This window comes from Choloepus didactylus, chromosome 13, assembly GCF_015220235.1.
Source record: "Choloepus didactylus isolate mChoDid1 chromosome 13, mChoDid1.pri, whole genome shotgun sequence".
Lineage (NCBI taxonomy): Eukaryota > Metazoa > Chordata > Mammalia > Pilosa > Megalonychidae > Choloepus > Choloepus didactylus.
The window spans coordinates 55,484,636-55,499,982 of record NC_051319.1 but is presented as its reverse complement, the minus strand read 5'-3'; the positions used below and the strand labels follow the sequence as shown (position 1 = coordinate 55,499,982).

The window sequence follows — 15,347 nt, the reverse complement described above, 5'->3', positions numbered from 1 at the left end:
ATATGGCAGTTCTATACTTAGCTTCCCAGGAAACCACCAAACTGCCTTCCAAAGTGGCTGCACTATTCTGTATTCCCACCAGCAACTTTCCTACCATTTTTAAGTTGCCTTTTTCTTTATTCAGTGTTTGCTTGATTGCTCCAAACATTTGACTTTCTCCAGAGTGCTGAGACAGTTTATTCTGGGAGTTTCTGCTTATTTTTCAAGGTTTCCTTGGCAGGACAGGATTTTGGATCTTACTCCATCATCATGCTGATGTCACTCTTGAAGTTTTATTTTAAAATAGTTTTGCTTATTTAAAAATAACGTTCTTACTCTTTTTAAATCATTTAGTCTATTCAGGATTGGAAAACTAAAAAGCAGCAAAAAAAGGAGGAAATTTTCAAATTAAAGGAAAAGGCAGAGGATATAACTATGCTTTTACATAATAAACAAGAAGATAATCAAAAGCAAAAAGAGGAACAAAGAAAGAAACAAAAACTGGCAGTTGAAGTTTGGAAAAAACAGAAAAGCATAGAAATGTCAACAAAATATGCTTCTCAGTTAAAAGAAGAGGAGGAAAAAGAGAAAAAGCAACAGAAAGAGCGCCAACGCCAGTTTAAACTAAAATTACTAATAGAAGGTTACACCCAACAGAAGAAAGAACAGGAAGAATTTTTGAGGCTTGAAAAGGCGCTAAGGGAAAAGGCAGAAAAGGCAGAAAAAAGGAAAACTATTGCTGATGAAATTTGCAGGTTTCAAAAAAGGGTGAGTAAATATGTTTCCTAAATAATTTTTAAATGCTGTACATGGAATTATTACTTCCAGATTCAGTTCAGCAAAAATGTATTGACTACTTCATATATATGGGCCTATACAGCCTGGTAACATTAGTATCATATTAGTATACCAAAATGAGCAAACGATGCACCCTAATTTTTAGTAGCTTATAGTCTAGTGGGAAAGATAGATGTTCAAGTAGAAGTTTTGGAATAATGTGGTAAATAGTGTGGTGATTGAAGTGTGGACAGAATACTTTAGTACTTTTTATGTATAGAGTTGTACTTTTTATGTACGCCTCCTTGTGTTGAGTCTTAAGTGAGGATAAGGAAAGGAGAGGTCTTCCTAACAGAGGGAACAGCATGGTTTGTGGGAGCAACTTAACACTTAAGTATATTTGCGGCATTAAGTAAAAGGTAGGAATCAATAGGAGACAAGGCTGGAAAGTAGGACAGGACAGGCCATGAATGCCTGTCTTCCCTGCCAAATGGGCTGGCTTTACCTGTTGGTAATGTGTTTATTTGATCACTGTTCATCTCTCCACCATAATGTAAGCTCCATGAAGGCAGAGATATTGTCCTTTTCATTCATCCCTGTACTCCAGGGCCTGATGCATTGTAGATACTTGATATATAGTTAAAGGAATCCAAGTTATTGTCATGGTAGGATTATAGGTGATTTTAAGCAAATACATACCAGAAAAATGCTGACAAAAGAAAGGGACTGAAATATTATTATATTAACAAAATGAAATTCAGTCTAAAAATATTAAATGAGACACAAGGAAGGGCGTTTTAAAATGAAAAAGAGTGCAAATGAGCTATAACTGTTATGGAAATCTGTACCTCCAAATACATAGTAGCAACATCCATAAAGCAGAAAATGAGGGAGGTTCAAAGAAAAAAAAAATATATTAATAGTGGAAATTTTAGTCATTTCTTTAAGTCCATATATAAAAAAAACTTCCTAAATAATAAAAGATCCCATGCCAAGAAAAAAAAGCAAGGATATATGAACAATTTAGAAAAAAGAAAACCTTTAATACAGAAAATATAAAATATATGAGAAAAAACCACACATATCTAAATTAAGAAGTAAAAATGGGCTTAACTCATCTATCAAAAGAAAAGGAGTTTTAGACTGGACAAAGAAAGTGATTCAGAAAGGATATCCATGTACTGCATTTATATTCAGAGAAAATAAGCTCTTAGCTTTTGTTGGAAAAGGTTAATATTGGGGAAGTAGTGATATTTAAGGAAACAGTTTTACTTGCAAACAATTAAACTTTGGACCAAATACAAGTTAATTTTACTTTCTTTCTTGGTGATATATGTTTTTTAGGATTTACATAAACTTGAATTGAAAATTCTAGATAGACAAACGAAGGAAGATGAAAAGGCAGAAAAACAAAGACGACTAGCAAAATTAAAAGAAAAGGTATTTTATATTGACATTATTTTTATTAATATCATAATTACCTGATATTTGTAAGTATACAGACATCAGATCCATATTCTTAATATACAGCTTTATTCCTGTACCATCTCCTTTAAATTTCATTATTTAATTTTTTACATATTAGGAAGCATAGCTTAGTGCAATTTAAGCAACTCTTGGTTTAATTCTACCATTTCATATTATAAGCACCTTTTTTCCTTTCACCCTAAATTATTTCTCTCTTCTTACTCACCATCCTTTTCTTCATTCTTTCTATATGAGCCTCTTTCTTAGACCTATGGCAGCTGTGAGCATTGTTTAATCTCACTGGTAATACTCAGAACTAACGATGTTGTTGACAGTTTATTAAAAGATTGATGTCTAGATTTTATTAGCTATATAACTAGAAGTTCACTGTGTATGAGGTTAACAGTTTTATTACTGTTCAGCTCATAGAAAGATTGTTTCTTAAAACTGCTTTCTTTTACCAGGGACCTTACTCGTTTATTAATTCAAATCTAATAGTTCATATAAGTTAACTGGTACTCATTTTGTTCTGATTACAGGTTGAAAACAATGTTAGTAGAGATCCCTCTAGGCTTTACAAACCTACCAAAGGTTGGGAAGAACGGACCAAAAAGATCGGACCAACAGGCTCTGGGTCACTTCTACATATCCCACATAGGTAAAGAGAACTTAGAATAAGTGTTCACATTATAATAGTTTAATTAACTGCATCTTTATATAAGTTTATATTTTTTTGCAATTTGTGAGTGTGTATTTTATAATAAAAAGTTGGCAAAGAATATCCATATACATTTTTAAGTTACCATTTAATCTGTTAGGATTTGTGTTTGGTTTCTCAATATTTATAATTTCTCTCCTTTTTTTCTCCTTAGAGCTATTCCAACCTGGAGACAAGGAGTACAGAGAAGAATATGAGAGAATGAAATGGGTATTCAGTTGATGAGAATGTTAGGATATTCAGTTATACTAGGAGATAGAGTAACTAACAATATTCTTTAAATATCACTAGCTCAGTCAGATTGATTATTAATTGCATTGTATGTGTATTGACAGGCATTAAGTTCCATGCTGGCATTGTCATTAATGTTCCCTATTTGGTCTAAAAAAAGTATTTAGTATTTAATTCATGTTGGGCTGTTATTGATAGAAATGTTATTGAAATAAGTTTATGTTACAAACATCATTTCATTTATATACACAGATAATTTTGAAGATATTTTGTTTTTGTCATGGCATAAAATAAATTGGGACAATTATAGAGTGACATTTTTTAAACCAAAATTTTATAACTTTTAATGCTTGGAGGTGAGTTGGCTTGAATAACAAAAATGTAGTTTTTTTGTTGTTTTTCTTAAAGTTATATAAAAGTAAGTTAATACTTTTTCTAAGTTTAACAAATTGGTAGTTTGGCAGTTACTACATTCTTGTGTAATAAACATTTTGTATTTGTTTGAAGCATGTTTTGTTTTATATACAGAATATTTATTTTTAAAATATGCCTCTCACCTCACATATCCTGTTAATTGTGTTACTGTTAATAAACTTTTTGGTTTCCTTCAGTTATTCCAAATTTTCCTTCAGTCTTTCTGGACTTCACACTTTTATAAAATCTTCATGTCTTTCACATCTTCCTGGCCAATGCAATTTTCTTTTATGCTTCTGTTTCCTCCACAATATGAAAATTCTTTGCTCTGAAACAAAGATGTTTAGAATATTATGAACACTTAGAACATCTGATGTTTAGAATATTATGATTTCTCTTGACAGCATGTAAGGTGTTTTAGAATTGTTAAACTAAATTCATTTGGTCAAAAGAGTTCATTTAAAAATTTTCAGACTTTCGTACCTGAATATACAACTTAATTCAACTTTTAATATGATAAAATCTTAGTTACTGACTTTCATTAGTTCCCCTCTTACAGGAAAGGTACCATATACATTATGAATACAGAAACAGTTCTTACAACTTTCATCTTAGAGTATCTTTAATTCTAATTTGATAATTTTAGGTCAAATGATGCTATTAGACATTACCATGAGTAGTGGTCAAAACCTTTTCTTATTTCAAAGTTAATTGTTAATATTCAAAGTAGATTGCTTCCAAATTTTGGAAGCTGAATTCTGATTATAGAATTCTTGGCGCAGAATGAGAGAACTGGCATAAACCATTCTTGATCAGAAATTTATTTATTTATTTATTTTACTTGTGCTCAATAACTTTTTTAAATTATTTGAGGCAGTTTAGAAATAAAATATAGAACAGGGCATGGGAATTTAACAATAGAACCAAATAGCTACAAATACAGAAAAGTAAATATTTTCTAGTGTTGCTTTCTAACACGTTGCTTTTTGTTGCACACAAATCAGCTTTCAATTTCCTGGCTTCTAAGGTAAGCATACTGTGTGATGTGATTCTTATGGTTTTTTGTTTGTTTTTTAATAAAAGAAAGCATGGAAGTTCTTCTGAAGAAACTACTCCTTCTGAATCTAAAATAATTTCTTATTATGTGGATCCTTTATATAAAGGACATTGGGTAAACATAATTGATAATATTTTCATTACGGCTCATAGATGTTAAGTAAGCATTTCTTATACTGGTTTAAAAAGTTTATTTTTAAAAGTATATTAATAAGAAATTTGGAAAAATCATGGAAGAAAAAATATTATAAAAGGCCCATAATTTCAACACCCCACAGTGACTTTTTCCAAAAGTATAGCTACATATTTTACATAACTACAGTCATAGAGTTCATATTAGTTATACTTTACATTATTTTCCTATGTTTCTATATAATTTAAACATCATTTAATGACTAAACATTGATCAATTATTTAGATGCTCTAACATTTCCGTACTTTGAAGACTTGGGCTATACTTCTTAGTTAATAATGTACAGTAGTATTTTATGTGGGGATTAGAATCTGTCATACATACCTCAAAAATCTTGTATGGTTAAAATCACTCCTGAAAAGCCTTTCAGTTACCTAGGAGATATATTATATTTCAATGAGTCCAACATTGAAATAGTTATTGAGCTGCTGATCAAATGAAATACTCGGTTTCCCTTTAAGGGCCATTTGAATAGGAATGTTATTTCCTGAGTATGTATAAAGTGTGCCTACTTGATTTTTAAGTTAAATATGTGTTATATGATTCCACTTTGAACATCTTCAAACATTTTTGGGTGTGTGACATTAGAGGGGGGAGAGAGGGAGAGAAATCTTAATTATAATAATGGAGTGAAAATTTCTCTAGACTGATATTCCCAAAGGGCAAGGACTATGGTCTCCATATTTATATAGAGAAGCACCAAGGCCCATACGGGGCAGTTTGTTAATGCAGTAATTGTTAAAGACATATAGGACTACGTGTGAATAAGTAGTAACTAGTACCTAGAATTATGAAAGGCACTTTGGAGTGTTGAATAAATATAACTCCAGACCAAAAGTTAAATTTTTTTTAAAAAATGCATTTTCTAAGAAAGCCAACAATTCAAATTATATCCAAACTTCTGTTAGCTTGTTTATGGCTGAAGCAATTTAAATCCTTCTCTTTTTTTCACTTTTATTTTTGTATTTTACACAAATGAAAAACAGCTAAAAGCATGTTATTTCATTTTTTCAGTTGTAGAACATGTTGAGCTTATTATTTTGCAGTTGCAAATTGATGCACTATTAACAATTTTTTGCTTTGATGCTGGATGGCTCCTTGACTCATGCAAAAAGTAAAATCCGTAAGACTTGTAAAAGAAAATTATGCAAGCAGTCATATATATATACACGTGTATGTATATGTTATGTATGTATATGTACATGCTCTTATCTATATGTGCATATATACACATATATTTAGAGATTCCTCGAATATTTCTAGAGAGGAATAGGAAAGTCCTTGAACTTCTGCAAAGTCAATACTTACTAAATATTTGTTTATCTCCACAGTTTGATTTGTAGCTTTAATTTACCTATCCATTCAGCTTAAAGCTGTAATCCTCCAAAAATGAGTCTTACTAAATTTATACTGACCCATCCGTGTTTTCAGATATACTATCTTCACATTCTCTCGGGCCATGATTTTCTCAAAGCGAACTTTGAAGTTGTTGACCTTGCGCTTACTCGCAAATATCCAACGAGGATACAAGTTATGACGGAAGGATTTGTGGGCTGGATTTTACCAGGACTAGGCGGTGTTTCCAAACCTTTGGGGATTGGAGTGGAAAAGGTTCGGTCGTGCGCTCCCTAAGGAGAAATCGGAGGAATAAAGTGCTGCTTAAAGTTTTCCGTTGACAGGTGCGGTTTCAATCACCTACAGGTCCAGTCCCCACCTCGCCAGTTGGACGGTCTCCGCCCTCCACTGCCAGGTTGCTGGTTGGGACGGCACGGCAATTGCTTCCGGATCGCGGCGGACGTCGTTTCCGGAGCAGCATGGCGACCACGGAGGGCGGTGGGCTTGTGGCGAGTGGAGAAGGAGAGCGGCTGGACTTCCTGCGTGACCGGCACGTGCGGTTCTTTCAGCGCTGCCTCCAAGTCTTGCCCGAGCGCTATTCTTCGCTCGAGACCAGCAGGTAACTCGTGGCCATAGTCAGCCGGATGGTACGGGTCTGTGGCCCCAGCGGAAAAGCGCCCCGGAGCCTTAGAGCTAACGCGTCGCAGGCAGGTTGCGACACAGGCGCCTTCCTTCTCCGGCGGGTCTGCAGAGAACTTCACTACCCCGAGCTACCGCGGGAGGGTTTGGGAAGCTTTAAATCGGGGGATTTGGGAATCTCTAGTTTCTGCCTTTTCTACTTTACAACCATTTTTCCTGTCACATATGTGCTTTCTTTTTATTCCTTCTCCCAGAGCCTGTGAGTCACCACTCTGAGACAGTTTTCTCGCCTCATTAGTTCCGACTATAAAAGGAAAAAAACAAAGCGTTCGTCAACGTGTTATGGATAAATAGCCTCTGTTGTGCTTCCTCTTCCCCCCGAAAGTCATTAACTTAATTATGAAAGGATATATGATTTTTAATGTGTAGAAACAGCAGAGAGTTTCTAAGTTGTGAGTCGAATTTTACTTTCTAGGAATTGTAAATCCATTGGTGGGATAAGATTGGCAAAAAGAAGTGCAATATTGGGTGAAGCAGCCTGTTAAAGTGTATTTGCAGTAGACTTGGTAAGGTTGGAGTTGACTGAGAATGTTTTCGCGGAAGAAACTGGATTAGTCGTTCAGAGAGTAAAAGCCTGGGGATGAGAAGAACGAAAGGAAGAGGCACTCTTTGCTCTGCATTGCTGTGTTTTGAAGTGAGGCTCCAAAGCTGCATGTATTGAATGGGGAAGAGACAGCAGATTATTTTTGCTCTTATCTTTCACGTTTCTGAACTCTGAGCCTCTGGTGTATTTTGAACAATGTATAACTGAAGCAGTTTGGGGAGTTTTGTAATCTGCTTCTTCACAAGTAGTCAAGAAGTATTTGTCAGCTGGAGTGCAACTGAACAGGACAAGGAGTTTCAGTCTTTCTAAGCTGTAGGTTGCGTCGGGGTCTGTGGTAGCATATAAGAAGGGCAGGTACCCCAATCCATATTTCCTTAGAGAGGTCTTCCTAATCTTTGCAAAAGAGACCTCCTCCAGTCACCATCAGAAATTATATATTTATTGTTTTACTTGTTTAGTATTCCTTTCACACTGGAATGTAAATTTCATGAAAGTGGACTCCTTGCCTATCTTGTTCACTCCAGTAATATTAGGGCTGCTCTGTACATTAAGAGAGCCACTAGCCATTTAAATCAATTTTAATTAACATTAAATGAAATTTAAAAATCGGTTCACACTAGCCACATTTCAATGGCTTAGTCACCCCATTGGCCAGTGGGTACCATATTTTTCTATTTGAACATTTCATCATCTCAGAAAGTTCTGTTGGGCAGCACTGCACTTAGGGCCTTGAATAGTATCTGGTATGTGAGAAATACAAGTAAATGCTGTTTGTTGAAGGATGAACAGATTCTTGAAAAGGAAAGAATAAAACATTTATATTCATTTCTCTCTAAGTATTGATTGACTAGCCGAACCCATACCTAGACTTTTAAATTAAGATTTCTGAAATCTAGTCCATTGTTGTAGTGATACGGGATGTTAAATATGTTGATAAATCACATTTAGATTTTTACGGGGGTTAATTTTATGTGAATTCAAAGCATTTGGATAAGAAATCTTCTACCCTGTTGTTAAATTGTGATTGTTAAAAACAGTTGAACTTTGCATATAGCTATCATTTAGGTCCATGAGTGCATTTTCAAAATGCCAATGTGTTTGATTCATCTATTCTGTAAAATTCCAGCATGGACAAAATCATGTTAGACTAATGTATGTTGGTGGTAAACTGTAATTCTGCTGAAAGCATAGGTAATAAAACAGCAATAATTGTCTGATTTAACAACTAATTTAACAGTTGATTTAATAACAGTATAATCTTAGGGTTTACACCAGGTATTATAATATTAGGTAATAGAAGTATAACACCTTGATGCATTGGTAAAGAGATATTAATTATGTTCTCTTTTATGCCAAGTGTTTATCACTTGGATAGAATATTTTTAATCAATTTTGGTTTTCTTAGAACTCATTTAATACCACATTTAAGATAATCTGCATGTATTAGTTTTTGTAGTGACTTTTAAAAATTTGTTTTTCTCCCACCTGATTCACAGTATTTACTTTCCTTAGTTTATTATCAAGTCCTTTTGTGATGCATGTGATTCATGATTGACTTTAAGATGCTTGTGAAGAAGCTCCACCTTTTAAACAAATTTCTACTGATAACAGAGTTTTAAGACAAATTAAATAATATGTTGGCTGTAACAGATCTTGCCCAGTATTGCATTTCAGTTCTGCAGCATTTATTTAGTGTCTCATGTGTATCTGGGCATGGGGATATGGTGTTGAACCAATGTTTCAAGTTTTTCTGTATTTGTTTCTTTTTATAATAAACACGAAACAGCTGACTCTTAGGAAAGCTAATATTGGACTGGAAATTTACACACTCATTATCTGATCTACCATTTTCATGAAATTGTTTTATTCCCCTGCTTCCTAATGAATAGGAATGAATGATTTTTACTTTTCTAATGATAATGGCTTTATGAAAATGAAAACTATATTGTTTCATTCAAGGTTTTTCTTTTTTATTAACTTCTGAAAAGTGAAATTTACTGAAAAGTGAAATTTACTGGGTAACTCCAGTGTTAGATAGTAATTGTTTGGTGACTATAAAACATTAGATTGTGCACTTTATCCATTAACAGATTTCTTTTATTGAGTGGTTTAGAGAGTTTTTTGTGGTTTTGAGTTATTTTTGCTATTTGTATTTGGGTAATGAGAATTGGGGTGGGCTTTTTATTGAAGAACAAAATACAAACCACTTTCTATTGTTATTTTTACTGTTCTAGAAGAAGTGTTTAGGAAATTAACTTATTTTGCAAAATTTCTAGGCTTTCTATTTTCATCTTTCCATTTTTCCCCCCAATTATCCTGTAGCTTACCATACTCCCCTACTTATCCTTTCATTCCCTCCCATATCTCAAGTATATCACTATCTAGCAGTGTATTTCGCAAAGTATAGTGGTGACAGTGGGAGGCTCTTAATAAACAACATCAGGGTATTTACTAAAATTCATATTCCTGGGCCCCTTCCCCAGGTCTACTGCATTGGAATCGTTGTGTGAGCCTGGGAGTCTGCATCGTAACAAGCATCCAGGTGGTTCTGATGCACACTAAAGTTTGATAACTGTTTTGCTGCTATGAGAAACATTATACAAATAGGTTATTACAATAATGCATCCCAATGTTAATGTACATATGAATCACCTGGTAATCTTTTCCAAATGCAGATTCTTATCACATAGATCTGGGATGGGATTTGAGATGCTGCATTTCTAACAAGATGGTTGTGATGGTTAGGAGCTGTTTTACCCCCAAAAAACATCTTATTGAACTTAATCCATTCCTGTGGGTGTGAACCCATTTTAAGTAGGACCTTTTGATGAGGTTCCTTTACTTAGGCTGTGGCCCACCTCAATCAGGATGGGACGTAATCCTATTACTGGAGTCCTTTATAAGCAGAATGAAATTCAGACACAGAGAAAAAGCCACAGGAAACAAGAAGCTGAAATTTAGCAGAACCCGGAAGAGAATGGAGAGGCCAGGAGAGGCTGCCTGGTGCATTGCCATGTGATGGAGGAACCAAGGGCCACCAGCAATCAGCCCGAGAATAGCAGTCTTTGGAAAGAAGGCATCACCTTGATGACACCTTGATTTGGAGTTTTTCCCAGCCCCAAAACTGTGAGCAAATAAATTCCCATTGTTTAAGCCAATCTATTGCATGGTATTTGCTTGAGCAGCAAAGGAAACGAAAACAGATATTGGTACCAGGAGAATAGGGTGCTGCTGTTGCAAATACAAAAAAAATGTGGAAACAGTTTTGGAATTGAGTAATAGGTAGAGGCTGGAAGAATTGTGAAGTACTTGATAGAAAAAGTGAAGGCTGCTGTGAAGAGACTGATGGTAGAAATGTGGATGCTAAAGGAACTTCTGATGCGGCCTTACAGGAAAATGAATGTTTTAATGGAATCTGGAGGAAAGGTAATCGTTGTCTTAAAGTGGCAGAGAATGTGGTGAAATTTAGTTCTGATGTTGGATAGAAGACAGAACCTGAAACTGATGAACTTGGAAATTTAGCTGAGATTTCCACACTGAATGTGGAATGTTCAGCCTGGTTTCTCCTTACAGTGAAATGAGAGAAGAAAGTGTTGACAACTGAACTCTTGGGGACAAAGAAATCAGAAATTGATAGTATGGAAAATTCCAAGCCTATCCAAATTGTGTGCTTGGAGACTAGGGACAGAAGCGGCTCTATTACATACCTTTCTGAGCTTCTGGAAAGTGAGTCCCTGGAGAATAGGGCTTCATGTAAGGGTTTAACGAACGTGAAATCACAACAATTTCCATGAAGTCAGAATTGGAAATGCAGTTATCCAGGAGGATCTGTGGAAAGTCCTTTTGTCTGATGGTTTGGACTGCTGTAAATTACATGGAAAGCTGACAAGATTTTTGCAAGGTTGGTATTAGTAAAACCACTGCTTCAGCCTGGACTAAAGGGGACAGACGGGACAAATGGGAGGAATATTGGATTCAGGGGCAGAATTGTGGAAGTAAAGATATGGCCAAGAAAGCAGGCCCACTTATGTGCGTGGAAAGGGTGAGTCTGCCCCGGCGCTTCATTGGGACAGGTCATCTGCCCCAGTGGTTGGAGGGTGCAAGCCTTCTACCCCATTGTTCAGGAAAAGTGTTGCACCCTCCCAGAAATGGTAGAGAGCCAGTATTCAGGAGAGCCTGGCCACCACCCTGATGCTCAGAGAGGGTGGAGCCTGTGACCTGGTGTTTGCAGAGAGCCTGGCCACCATCCAGATGCTCAGAGGGGGTAGAGCCTTAATTCCAGTGTTCAAGGAGAGTACGGCCACTGTACAAGCACTTGGAAAGGGTGGGGCTTCATCTCCATCAGGCCGAGAGGACAAAACATCGATCCATAGATGACTTTCAGACTTTGAAATCTAATGGAGTTTGCCCTCCTGGGTTTCAGAATTGTTTGGGACGTTTGACCCCTGTTTTTCTTCTAATTTCTCCCTGTTGGAATGGGAATGTCTATCCTATGCCTGTCCTTCCATTGTATATTGGAAGCAGATAACTTGTTTTCTAGATTTCACAGGTCCACAGACAGAGGGGAATTGTGCCCCAAGACAGACCACACCCATAACCAATTTTGATGAGACTTGGTACTTAGCATTGTTTCTGAAATGACTGAAGGCTTATGGGATGTTATGGTGGAACAAATCTACTTTGTATGTGGAAAGAACACGTCTTTTTGGGGCCCAGAGCATGGAGTGTAATGGTTTGGAGTTGTATGTACCCCAGAAAAACATGTTCTTAAACTGAATCCATTCCTGTGTGTGTGAACTCACTTTAAGTAGGACTTTTGATGAGGTTACTTCAGTTTAGGTGTGTCCCACCTCAGTCAGGATGGGTCTTAATTGTATTTCTGGAGTCCTTTATGAGCAAAATAAAATTCAGACACACAGAGAGAAAGCAATGAGAAACAAGAAGCTGAAATTCAGTGGAATCCAGAAGAGGCTGGAGAGGCCACCATGTACATTGTCACTTGATGGAGGAACCGAGAACCAAGGATCATTGGCAGCCAGCCTCTGAATGCCAGTCTTCAGGAAGAAAGCATCACCTTGATGATGACTTGATTTGGACTTTCTCTTAGCCTTAAAACTATGAGCTAATAAATCCATGTTGTTTAAGGCAGCCCATTGCATGGTATTTGCTTGAGCAACCAAGGAAACTAAAACATTGTTTATACCAGGTGATACTGATGCTGCTGATCCCTGACCACACTTTGAGCAGCAAGGCATTCTAAAACAGTTTGTATGCAGGTGATTAAAGGAACACCCAACTAGCTTAACCTGAAGAGAGACAAGGAATCAGAGAAGGCTTCCTGGAGGAGGGAACATTGGCGTTAAATATTAAAGAATGTGTTCCAATTTGGGCAAATGGACAATAAGAATAAAGGCAGATAAGAGTGTTGAGCAAAGAAACTTCAGTCAGTTCCTAATAGCTGTTGAAAATGTAAAGTGAGTGTGATAGGAATTTAGTCTGGAGAGGTAGACATGGGCCAGATCATGGAGGGTTTTGTGTGCCATATAGTCACTTCAATTTGATATTGTATAAGTGATGGGAAATTGCCAAGTGGTGGATCATCTTGGTTAGATGTGCATTTCAGAGTGATCATTGGATTTGAGATTGATCATTGTATTGAGTGGGACAAGACCAGAACCAGATAGACCAGTTAGAAACCTGTTGTATTAGTCCAGAAGAGGTGCTGAGGCAGTGAAAGTAGGGTTAGAAAGAAGATGAAGGAAGAAGGAGGAGTCCGAGTATTCTAGTGTTGGGACTGCTATCTGGTCTAGATATCAAGAGGCAAAAGGAGCAGGTTTAGAAAAGAAGAAAATTTCTGTAATAGCACATATCACATAGCTGCTTAGTTATTTCTCTCAATTTAACCTGCTTAAGGTTAGGAGGCTTGCTTTATTTTTGTCGCAGTATCTACTCTACAGTTGATGGTCAATAAATGTTTTTTGTTGAATAATTATGATAGAAAAACTGTGTTGTGTGTTAGGTAATTCCAAAGATTTTGCCCAAAAAATATTTCTCAGATGAGTCAGCCATTGATAGATATTACAGATGAAAAATAAGGCTTAAAATTCTAGAAGTCATTCAGTCTTTTATTCATTTATTCCATAATATCTGTTGGGCCTCTATGCATTGCCATTTTAATTAACTTCCTGATTAATTGTAGTGTGTCCTATTTCTTAATGTAGCTACTTGTTTACAGTTTTAGAACTTGTTACAGTTTGCTTTAACCGTAGCCCTATCTGAGATCCATGGAACCCATTGCTACCTGGTACATCATGGAAACACAAGCTCAGGGCACAACAGAAACTTTCAGTAAATGACCACTTTATTACTTACACAGCACAAAGGGTCCAGAAGAGCAGGGGAAGAGATCCCATGATGCTTGTCTCCCAAGATGGCTAAAACTGTTCAGGTCTGGGTCGGTGAATGGCAGCCACTTCGCCTTGGAGAAGAGAGACAAACAGTGCTGTTTGAGTGTGGTATTTATCCACTCTGGGGGGAGGGGCCCTGCCACTGAGAATTCCTGCTTTGATTAGCATCTGGGGCTGCTTGTTCCCAGTTTCCAAGTTTTAAGATTTGGCTGGGCCTTTTCATTAGACTTAACATCTCCCTGAGGTGTGGAATGGAAGCAGACTGAAACATCACTGCACAATAGAAGAGGAGGCAGGTGTAGGGGGAGTTGGGGTGGGGGGAGTGGGGTAGGTGAGGTCTGGGCAATGGCCCTGGCTGGGTGTGTGTCCCTGACTTCTCCAGTAAGATATAGGCAGGAATATAGCCCAATGTTAAAGACACTTGGAGATGCCAATAAAGGGATTTTAGTAGAAAGGGGCAAAACAAGTGATGCAAAGCTTAAGAGTCAACTCCCATAAATCACTGTTTCCAATTATAATCCCAAATTGTCAAGCACTGCTCTACCCTGAAAGCACACTATTCATTTAGTGGAATAGCAAATTCATAACAGGGTAGCTAAATCCTTTTACCACTGCACAGACTCCCCCACCCCCACCCTTTGTTTTGTACTTATTTAATCCTTGCTACTTTTGTGCTGCTGTTTATGCTTGGAAAACATGAGGGTTTGGGGAGACATCATTTCGTTTACCCCTTCTATCTGCGAATTGATCTTCTGGGGAAACGACTTAATTTACAGGGGGAAAACTTTCTTTTTAATCCATGTAAGATAAACTTTTTATGTATACAAAGGTATTGTTTGTTAGGTGTAAGTAGCTTACTGCCTTTGGCTTTTGAGGCTGCAAACTCTATTCAAAAGAAGAAAGTAAGACAACAGACAAATGCTTTTCAAAAGAAATAATAAAGTAAAAATAATGTCACCGGCCTGGGTTTTAGGTGCATGCGATGGCAAGATTACCCCGAATATACCTGCACAGGGCAGTTTGCCCAGCAGTTCACATCCTAAGTAATAGTCATCTGGGTACCACTAAGCCCAGTGTTATTTCTCTCAGAGGTCTATAGCCCAAAATTCTTTTGTATTTTTTATGGCTTGTTTCATTCTCTGTCTCCCAAAATTTCAGTACTACTTGTGAACTCTGGTATAATCAAATAAGGGATGCTTTCCCAGCATGGTTTAGAGAGAAGCCAGGCATTTACCCAAAGATTTCTGATGCGGCCTCACTTTATAAACATAAGCTATTCACTATAACTCTGTTAATCCTGTAAACCTAACCATCTTAACTGCTATGACTTTTTAAAATGGTAGACTAAAAATAATTAGGTATGCAAGATTTAAAAATAATTTACCACCAGATGATTGAGTTATAGTTTTTGATACTTGCTTATAAATGAAACACATCCCTATCCAAGAGCAAGTAAAATGAAAATGGATCATTTAGATAATACTTATATACAGGTAATGGTATGATTTCAGAGCAAGGTTTCTCAAC

General features: G+C 36.5%; 2 protein-coding genes and 1 long non-coding RNA gene across 5 annotated transcripts in view; 2 read left to right on the top strand and 1 right to left on the bottom strand.

Moving 5' to 3' along the window:
* CCDC112 (coiled-coil domain containing 112) overlaps positions 1 to 3,837 on the top strand; it is a 44,484-nt gene extending 40,647 nt beyond the window's left edge. Inside the window, exons 7-10 of the mRNA XM_037801123.1 lie at positions 334 to 747; positions 2,101 to 2,196; positions 2,763 to 2,881; positions 3,096 to 3,837. Coding sequence (XP_037657051.1) covers positions 334 to 747; positions 2,101 to 2,196; positions 2,763 to 2,881; positions 3,096 to 3,138 — 672 coding nt within the window. The 3' untranslated portion in view covers positions 3,139 to 3,837. The remainder of the gene's footprint in view (positions 1 to 333; positions 748 to 2,100; positions 2,197 to 2,762; positions 2,882 to 3,095) is intronic.
* On the bottom strand, positions 2,121 to 6,647 carry LOC119507881. 2 transcript variants are annotated; one of them, XR_005211353.1, is made up of 4 exons: positions 6,550 to 6,612; positions 6,251 to 6,463; positions 5,160 to 5,209; positions 2,121 to 3,914 (listed from the first exon to the last, which is right to left on the bottom strand). It is a non-coding gene; the product is annotated as an uncharacterized LOC119507881 (long non-coding RNA). The 2 variants fall into 2 exon arrangements; XR_005211352.1 differs by having other exon boundaries at positions 6,251 to 6,647.
* The window catches only part of PGGT1B (protein geranylgeranyltransferase type I subunit beta), a 73,599-nt gene continuing 64,873 nt past the window's right edge, over positions 6,622 to 15,347 (top strand). Inside the window, exon 1 of one of the 2 annotated variants that reach the window (XM_037801125.1) lies at positions 6,622 to 6,789. In XM_037801125.1, the coding sequence (XP_037657053.1) occupies positions 6,650 to 6,789 (140 nt within the window). In that variant the 5' untranslated portion in view covers positions 6,622 to 6,649. The remainder of the gene's footprint in view (positions 6,790 to 15,347) is intronic. The other variant, XM_037801126.1, reaches the window with a different exon arrangement.